At 41.1% G+C, this 9,420-nt stretch overlaps 2 protein-coding genes across 2 annotated transcripts in view; one reads left to right on the forward strand and one right to left on the reverse strand.

Annotated features, from left to right (window-relative positions):
* Positions 1-733: 733 nt before the first annotated feature.
* LOC311017468 (transcription cofactor vestigial-like protein 4) lies at positions 734-6,341 on the reverse strand. Its single transcript, XM_084015841.1, has 6 exons — positions 6,248-6,341; positions 5,556-5,715; positions 4,300-4,462; positions 3,737-3,962; positions 2,480-2,594; positions 734-2,384 (listed from the first exon to the last, which is right to left on the reverse strand). The coding sequence occupies exons 2-6, from the start codon at positions 5,635-5,637 to the stop codon at positions 2,185-2,187; spliced, it is 786 nt and encodes a 261-aa protein (XP_083871967.1). The 5' UTR covers positions 5,638-5,715; positions 6,248-6,341; the 3' UTR covers positions 734-2,184.
* A 2,099-nt stretch (positions 6,342-8,440) lies between these two features.
* syn2a (synapsin IIa) overlaps positions 8,441-9,420 on the forward strand; it is a 10,921-nt gene continuing 9,941 nt past the window's right edge. Inside the window, exon 1 of the mRNA XM_084015512.1 lies at positions 8,441-8,922. Coding sequence (XP_083871638.1) covers positions 8,576-8,922 — 347 coding nt within the window. The 5' untranslated portion in view covers positions 8,441-8,575. The remainder of the gene's footprint in view (positions 8,923-9,420) is intronic.

Here is a 9,420-nt window from a genome sequence, read left to right on the forward strand (position 1 = left end):
TATATACACATTTTACTGCAAGCTACAGACATGCAGATAATCGAATATAGATTATGTCGTTTGTTGTTGTTGTCACGTTATTAGGTGAAAAAAATGATGCAACAAGAAATATGCAAAGGCAGACATTTGTATGTTTATTTGGAAGAAATTAAGTACAAAAACAGTGGCATTTTCTTCCAGAGAAATAAGGACAGAAGTGTTACTCTTTTGTTTTTCTTCTATGTGGATGACACCTGAAGCAGGACCATTGAGTCATTGAGATACAGGTAGTCTAAATATAGCAATTAAATAACAATGGACTAATACCCCAAACATATTACTGACAAATCTCCTTGTGTCAAACAAGCAGATTCCATCATAATCCCTCAAATCCACTATCGTACACACAGAAAAGCTAAAGAAACTCTTAAACGGTTGAGTACAGACGTCTTTGACGCTGCACCGAGAAAGTCTTTGATCAAAAGACTGTTGTGTTCCTGCACTTATTCGTCATCTGGTAATTGTGGGAAAATAACCAACTTTTAGAAAGATTAAAAAAAAAGCATGGTTAGAAGATAATGAGCACCCACGCTACATATGAGTACACTACTCTGAGTAGAAACAAAATATCTATAATCATTCCGCGCGGCGCAATGATAGTCTTATATGAGTAAAATATAAACACAGGATTATTGTATGTAACAATTTTTAAAACAGGAGAATATTAATACAAAATGTATGTTTCAATAGACAGTTAATTGACATACAAAAAAAAAAAGAACTGAATTTACAATACCATATCTTAAATCAGTGTTGACAAACAGGTTAGGAATTTTAAGAGGGGTGAGAAATTAATTCAAACAAAACTCAACTGCAAAAAAAGAAGAAAAAAAAACCACCTTTGTAACCCACTTACACCGTTTCTCCTTAATGAAAAGAAGCTTTTGGCAACTCGATCAACCCGATTTAAAACGTATAGCGATAAGCGTAAGCTGATGCCGTCTCGTGAATTAAGGATGTTAAAGATGTTAAAGGGAAATATCTGCTGCTTTGTTATTGAAGCAGTGACGTCGTTTGTTTGTTTCTCAGAAATTGAGATTGTTTTGTCACCGTGGTTTGCAAAAAGTCAACATGAAACCATCGACATGTTCCGAATAAATAAAGCCACTGCTAACAGACTGCTAACCGAAGGGCAGATTTAGCTGTATTCAGTCATGTAGAAAGCTATAACATCCAGGTCCACAGAATAATAACGATATAGCCTTTTTTAAACTGCATTCAGACAACCTTGCCAGAGGCTGTGATTTGTAGATGGTCGTTAAGATAATACACCTACATATAGTAATGATAAACCAGATACAAAAAATATATTGAGTACGACTGTACCAGCAGTGAGTATTTTCTAAAATGTTACAGGTAAAAAATAAATTCTGAGTAAATATATAGTATAGAATAAAGGTTTGTAATAGAAACCAGCTATTTGAAACATGCTTTCTAGTTAGACACGTCTACTATGATTGATATTAGTTTACTAAGTAATCAGCCACAGTCAGCACATGGACAGGAAAACTAAAATAAAGTCAGCTAACAGTGAATACGTTCAGCTCAGTATCGGAAAGGAAAAATAATTAATTAGTCTAGTGTCTTGACACGAGACGCATTCATGAACAAGTTAGTTCCAACTGAAACAGGTAACCTGCTACCTAAACGGTCAGAAACAAGAGAGAGCAATCGGGATCTGGCTGTCTTTTTCAAGTAAAAAGATTTTTTTTTTTATTATTATAAAAAGCTGGGATTTTAGAAAGAAAAAAACAATAGAAACCAGATCTATGGCTTAAATGTTGATGGAAAAGGCAAATTTCTTTGGCTATCAAGACATGTAAAGACAGAAGATGAGCCCCTTAATATATTGTAAATCTCATTATCAATGCAAGATAATAAAAATCTCTGATTGTACAGTTTTCACAACTAACCCGACTACGCAATAATTATTTTCTCTTCTTCAATAAAGAGAGACGTTGCTAATTTTGTGAAAATCTGAGCTGAGTGTTTCCAATAACAAGGTTGGACCTCGAGGGACCAGCTTCATGTGACCACCTTCTACGTACGTTGTTCTCGGGCTAAGGGAAGAGTACGCTTTTGCTATCGTCAAAACGCAAAAACACTATACAAGTAAGTGATTGTAATCGTTTACTCCCCTCCGCTTCACGGATCTGCCTCTGGGGTTTGATGACCCCCATCCTTAGCCTTGATTTGGAGCCAGGTGTCTCCCAGCGCCTTGGCAAAGTGATCGTCCACCGATCCCGTGATGGACACCGAGTTGGACACGGGCTCCGCTTCTTTGTAGTTCTTTCCGAGGCTGCGACGGAAGTGCTCCTCGATCACAGGATCGCATTCTGTGTTAGCTAATAGAGTGGAGGAAGAAAAAACATGGTTATTACCAAAGCACACGCTGTAAGATCAGACTACTTGATTGCGTGGTGTAATGACGGAGGCTTACCGTCGGTTTTCATCTGATCGGAAGGCGGGCCGGGTGAACAGCCGTTCATGTGGCAGTGCGAGAGGTTACAATTGCGGTTGCTCGCAGGGGCACAGGTAATAACGGAGGGACGATTCTATAGGTGGGAGAAATGCATTCGATCACATGTAGGTGTTGACTCATCTCTTATGGATTTCCTCCAGGCCGACTTGACATGTAAATAAACATAAAAAACACTCTCCACTGCTTAAAATATTGTCCAATATTTGTACAGAAATGTGTAATACATAACTAAACAGACTCATCTGTTTCACCTTAAAAGAGAACTGAATACAGAATACAGAGATGAATGTCTTCAATCGATTTACGGCAATAATCGATTGACGTTCATCGGTTTGGTGAAAGTCAAGGAACCCAAAGAGTAGAGGCCATCTTTCCACCTCTGCACAATCAGTTGTCCATAATTAAAATGATTTTGATATCGTTTTCTGTGCAAGTATTTTTGATTACACTAAATTGTTTATTTTTAAGGAATTAAATAACACTTCATCTGAACTGGGCTTTCATTTTAAAAAAGGGAAAACATTTCATCTTTACTGTCACTGTAATCCTGTTACACTCGAATATTTCCAGTAGTTATGCTTGTACTAAAATGCAACTTATAAACAACATCAGTGTTTAAAAAAAATAAAACTTGAAATGTGGACTGCAGATATTGCAATAACAAGAACAGGGGTACATGCAACAGACAAATCTAATACCTTATACAATGAGAATAATCCACTATCAAAACTATTTTTGCAGCCTTCAGGTTTGTTTACACCTTACAAGTGTTACCGCAGCTGCAGTGGATGCGTTTCTATGCTACAATCACATCTGCAAACATGCTGAAGCCTTCCACACATTTGCAAACAAGATGGTGACCTCATGGCAGCAGGAAATGTTTGATTAAATAAAAAGGAAAAAAGTGAAGAATGCGTGCAACCGCTTAACAAAAGCAGGACCAAGGAAGGTAAACACAAGAGATGAGAAGCATCACGCTACAGTCGCTGCAGTAATGTATTTTGAGCAGCAAGCAGACGTTCACACCAGTTATTTTGGACGGCAGCTTCACATGCGGATACGGCAAGCAGGAATAGCGTTTTAATTGAACCGAATGATTAAAAATAAACTCTATTTCTCTATCGCACTCTTTTATTGTCAGCACCTCATTTAAAGTTTAGTGCTTTGGTTCTCATCCCCGTGAACATCAGATGTGTGTGCTGGAGGTCGACGTACCTGTTGACGCTCTGCAGTCCCACCCATGACAGACCTCTCTCTCGGCCCGACCGCCATGTCGTGGCCGCTTGTGGTCAGAGCCAGAGGCTGGTCCACAGCATAGCTAGAAATGGAGGCATACAGGTGGTTCCCATGGAGACCGTTGGAGGAGGAAGTAATGTGCTCCATAGGAGTGTGACCGAGGCTCCAGTGCTCATTACGATTGTCTCCAGCAGAGCGGCGGGCCCTAGACAAAGAAAGTACAAATTAAACACATACCACCAACAGTTTCTACCTTTTCAGAGGCAATTCAATCCACCAGCTGTCACGCCTCAAGTCTATAAAAAGATGACAGCATACAGCGTATCATGGGGTGGTGGTCTTGTTTGTCTTTTATTATGTGCAGCCCATTGGCAGTGTAGTGATCTGTCAGAATGACTTAAAGATTACATGCATGATTTCCCACTCACAGGCTGTGTTGTGCCGTTAATCCTAACTGTCTCAACACTTCACGGGCCGGAGGTGGGCTTCGCATCACACCAGAGTTAATGCTGTGTGGTTATGTTACTTTGGAAGGTACTTACAGCTGAGTGGCAAACAATCTGCTCATTTTGGTCATGTGGTCATCATCGTAGTTGATGCGGTCGTCCATTTGTTCTTCGCCATACTTCCGTTTGCTCGGGCAGTGGGGAGGAGGCCCAGTTATGTTGGACATAGTGGTGGGCAGGGAGGGTGTCCTGGACTCATCTGTAGGAGAGGAATTGGCAGAATAAACACATTTTAAACTCTAAATGGCTTAACATGTATTGTATTATTGTATCGTGACCAATCATAACCCCTTTACTATTTATTTATATAACTTAGGGAGAGCATACATTCAAGCAATTGCTGGTTAATCAGGCGTACTGTTACAGGAAAAGGCCACTAAACATTGATCCAGATTTCCCCGCTGACATCCCAAACAGGAAAGGTGAGGACCTCGGTGCATTCCTTAGAAATTAAATTTAGTTCTGAAGGCAGCTTTGATTGAAATTGAAATCGAGCAATAAACGAGGGAATATTTACTTCTGGAGGAAAAATCTCCTCCACAAAAAAAGAGGAAATTCTTTGTACAAAAACAACTATACAAGGTGTTTTTCCCAATGCATTTCCCTCACAAAACTATGTTTGTGTGGAATATAGCCGCTCCAAATAGTATTCAGTCTAATTTATAGTGGTGGCTGTTATTATTCTGGATCACATGCAAATGTTTGTCGGTTCCTAAGTCTTTGTACAGTTTTTAAAACAAGAGGGTTTAAGGAAAAGACAGGCAATATGTCATTAATTGCACTATTTCTGTGTGTAGAAATGCATTATTTTCAATGCATTTCCCTCACAAAGCTGTGTTTGTGTTTTAAAATGCAGCTCCAGACAGTCTTTAGTCTAATTTGTAGTGGTTCCTCTTATTGTTCTGGATCACACACATACATGTTTGTGGGTGCTTTAGTCTTTGAACAGTTTCTAAAATAAGAGGGTTTGAGGAAAAGACAGGTAATATGTCGTTAATTGCAGTATTTCCGGTTTTAAAAATGTTTGGAGTCTTCTTCACTAAAGTACACGCACATACACACCAGTATCCACTTTACACCCAGTTCAGTTTAACCAAGCCAACATATCGTTAAGTTTAACAAAATTTGTGTCGTTAAGTTGTGTGTTTGATTTAGCTGGTAAAAGCTAACTTCTAACCAAAACAGTGTCGTCGATGTTGATAATTGGTAATAAATCCACAAAAAAGCAACTAAATACACCGTTGGAGTGTGACGACACCTTAGCTACAACACGCACATATCGACAGACCAACCTTCGTAGTGCAGTCTCCCGATGTTATTGTTCATCTTGTCCAGGAACTGAGAGTTCAACAGGTCCATTCTAGTGAATAGCATTTACACGAACAGGCTAGTTGCTAACATCGATGTTAGCAAACACACCAGCGAAGACGACAACAACACAAAAGTGATATCCTGAAAGAGAGAGGGGAGTGAGAGAGAGACGGATAGTAAATGATAAAGTAGACTTCAAACATTCAAAACAAACTCAATGTAAATCGCTAGTGTCCCCTGTTAGCGTGTAGTTGTGGCTGACTATCAGTATCCTGCCGCTGACGTGAACGAGTCCCCAGGCTAGCAGTACCGCTAGCTAAACACGTAGGCTAAGGTAACACTAGCTAGCGCTAATGGGCTACATTTTACTACTATATTAGCTAACGTTAGTTATATAAGAAAGTTACACGTTTAAATCGAGTAGTTAGCGAACTGTTACGAACAGTAACAGGGGGCTAACTAACTAGCAAGCTAACTTTAGCTACCACCGCTAGCTAGCAAGAGCTAACAGTTGAGCTAGTCCCTAACTTTGTAGCTAGTTCGCTTTAAAATATTGCAATTAAAAAAAAAAGTACTCGATCGAACAAATTAGTTTGATACGGGCCGGCTGATCGATGGCAACAACAACACAAAATCCCTTCTTAGTGAAACAGCACAAGTAAACGTTACTCACTTCATCGACGAAATTAAGTTTTCACAGTCACAACATCGCCACGGTTAGCCCAGCTCGCCGTCGCACTGCCTTTCACGCACTTTTCCCCCTCCGCAAACAAAAGAGTGGCGAGCGGACCTCGCGGAGACGAGGCGAGGCGAACAGAAGTTCGCTTGTCGAGTTCGCTCGATGGGCGAACTTACAAAGTTCACATATCGAGTTCGCTTACAGAAAAAACCTGACATTCATCGAAAGGGCCCATTTATTCTACATTTAAATACTGAGCTACTATATATATATATATATATATATATATATATATACACACACAACCACACACACTATACTATACTATACTATTGAGATCCAGTTGGTAGAAACTACTTTTTGTGACAGTTGTTTTTTAAATTCTTCATAATTAAGAAATAAGTAAGAGTAATCTGATGTCTTGTATTCATTAAGAAGCTATCATTTGAAATACACTACTTTTGATATCGGTATTACATCAGTATCGTCTATACCAGTCTGGATTTTACTTGGTATCGGATCGGAAAGGAAATCAGCGGTATCGCACATCCCTACTGTGCTGTTCTCATCTACATCTACAAGCCATCTGGAGGTTCAGCCAAGTGGCGGTTGATTGGGATCTTCAATACACCACAGCCACCAGCTGATGTCACCCAAGTAGTTCAGGCACAATATTAAACACATGATGGTGCAGCTTTTGTCAAATGTATTCCTCCAGACTGTCCTGATCTCTCCGTCTGTCACCAATATATTCAAGTAGAAAAAGGAGACACTCGAGACCTGTTTCCATGGATATTCAAGTCAAGGAGGCTTGTATCTTCTTATGCTGTTCTCCATGCTGCACAAAAATACAGCACACCATGCTTAGCCTTTTCTATAAAGCTTTACAATCAGTACAACATAACATTAACAAGCATCTTCACGCTCTGTCATTAGATCCAATACAATAGTTATGCAACAGATGTATATAATGAGTAACTAGGCAGACTGACAGTCAAATTACAATAACAGAGTGCCAATATTATAGTGCAACGAACAAGCTATAATTAGAGAGTTGTTTCTGTCACGGATTCAACGAAACTCCACTGTTCATGTGGAGCTTATCTTTAAAAGTGGTATTATTACGGATTTGTATATATGTATTATTAAATCTCTTGACGGTCGAAGGAACCCGCCCAAAAGATCAACGGTTAACTAGTCCAGCAGATTCCACTAGCCTGATGACGGCACCTAGTTTAAACTTTATGGTTGTTTGTGGTAAATTAGTTATTGATTTGTTTCCTGGTGCTTGTTGGAGACGTGGCGGTCTGCGAGGAAACACCACACAGCTTTAGTTTCTCCTACATTCCTTGTAAATATACCAATTAAAACATGTTAAAGAAGCCGATGCATTAGGAGTACCGGTGGAAGTTACTTCCTTTGTCATTGTTGTTTTGTTTTTTTGCCAAATAAATAAAGTAATGAAGTTGTTGATGAATGCTTTTTGCTAATATATCCTCTTTTCAGCATAATACGTGTTAATTAGCAGATCATTTTCTACTGAAACAATATTATAAGCTGTGTTTTAAGCTATTTGGTGACCACCTGGACAAGTAGTGCTGTCCAATTATGTCAAGGTGAAGCGTTTCTTGTTTGGAAATTTAAAATAAGCATCATGGGAGTAAAATCATGGGTTTAATAAATCAATTGAGAGCGGGTTTACTGCCTGCAATTTAGTCTCGGGGGACTGCTGCTGACGCTTCTCCTCTCATTCAACATTGCCCAGTAGTCCAAACAGCCATTTTAGATTTCATGGCTGCATCTCACTCACTCACACACACACACGGAAATGCTGCGCATGGACAAAGGGCAAACAAAAAACACAAGGAGCAAGGGGGAGCCGGAGGAAGGCAATCATCATGTAGTGCTCCATGTGCCCTTCATGCACTCACACTGGAAACCCCTCTATTTTAAATGCTGTGGTTCATAGCAGCATGACGCCTGTGAGGCTGTAGAAAATGGGGGAGGGGGAGGGAATACAGGCACACACCAGTGAGAGTGGAGAGAGAGAGGAGAGAGAGCGAAGGAGGAAGGAGGAAGGCATAGCCGGAGCATCATTTGCTATGCTGGAGGAAAGCGCAGGCTGAGGCGATTGGTCGAGGGTGGGTGCAGCGTCACGGCCAGTGAGGGGGAGCTCTGAGGATGCTCCGCTGATCTGGGTGGGAATACATTCGCTGGGAGTTTTTGCAGTGAGAGCTCAGCCATTTATCAGCTGCTCCTCTGCAGAATCATTTTTTCCTCATTGACTCTTCTTCTTCTTCTTCCCCTCTCGCGGCTGCAGCCATGAATTATTTGCGTCGGCGTCTCTCGGACAGCACGTTCATCTCCAACCTGCCCAATGGCTACATGACGGACCTCCAGAGGCCCGACAATGCTCAGCCTCCCGCTGCACCTGCCTCCACCACCCCAGCCAAATCTCCTACGACCGGGCCCACGCCGCCGCCGGCCACTTCCCCGGCTCCGGAGAGGAAACCCCCGTCGTCCCAGTCCACCGGAGCGGGCTTCTTCAGCTCCATCACCAACGTTGTGAAGCAGACGGCCGCCTCGGCGGGGCTGGTGGAGCAGACCCAAGTCACGACACCCAAGAAGTTCAAGATTCTTCTGGTCATCGACGAACCGCAACAGGAGTGGTAAGACAACGTGTCGCCCTACTCGCGGGTCTGAAATCATTTACGGGCAGTGCATAGAAACGTGTGCATGACACGTGTGCTGATATTCTCCACATGATGTATTTGATTGTAGTAGACAGCTAAGGGTTAAGTAACCAGTGAAACAACATGCATGATGCGCCCAGCAGATGTGAATGGCCACTGCTGCTGTGGATTGATGGGACAGCATGCGGGGGTTACGATAACACAGAAGAGGCCGTCTCTACTTAAGCAGATATGGTCCATTGGTTTAACAGCATTAAGAACATCACATTCTTTTTATTGTCCTTTTTTTCCTCCCTGTGCTGTAAGTGTGTTACATTTGTTTCTTTTACATAATAGTTAAATAGAAAGCAGGTTTTTTAACTGAAAATCAAAAATGTGGCGTTTTGCCATTATTAAAACAGATGTTCCACAGGTTGTGCATAATCAGGCAATGCCCGTTTATTTCTCTGGAAGTAGTCTGAATACTGCAGTGCC

The sequence above is a fragment of the Eutrigla gurnardus genome, assembly GCF_963514095.1.
Source record: "Eutrigla gurnardus genome assembly, chromosome: 8".
Lineage (NCBI taxonomy): Eukaryota > Metazoa > Chordata > Actinopteri > Perciformes > Triglidae > Eutrigla > Eutrigla gurnardus.

Bases quoted from the DNA above. Each gene is read 5' to 3' on its own strand.
- LOC311017468 (XM_084015841.1), bottom strand. From the start codon at position 5,637: ATGCTATTCACTAGAATGGACCTGTTGAACTCTCAGTTCCTGGACAAG. The intron at 4,463-5,555 runs GTTGGTCTGTCG...CCTCTCCTACAG, and splicing joins CGGGAGACTGCACTACGAAG to ATGAGTCCAGGACACCCTCC. The intron at 2,385-2,479 runs GTAAGCCTCCGT...CCACTCTATTAG, and splicing joins CGATCAGATGAAAACCGACG to CTAACACAGAATGCGATCCT.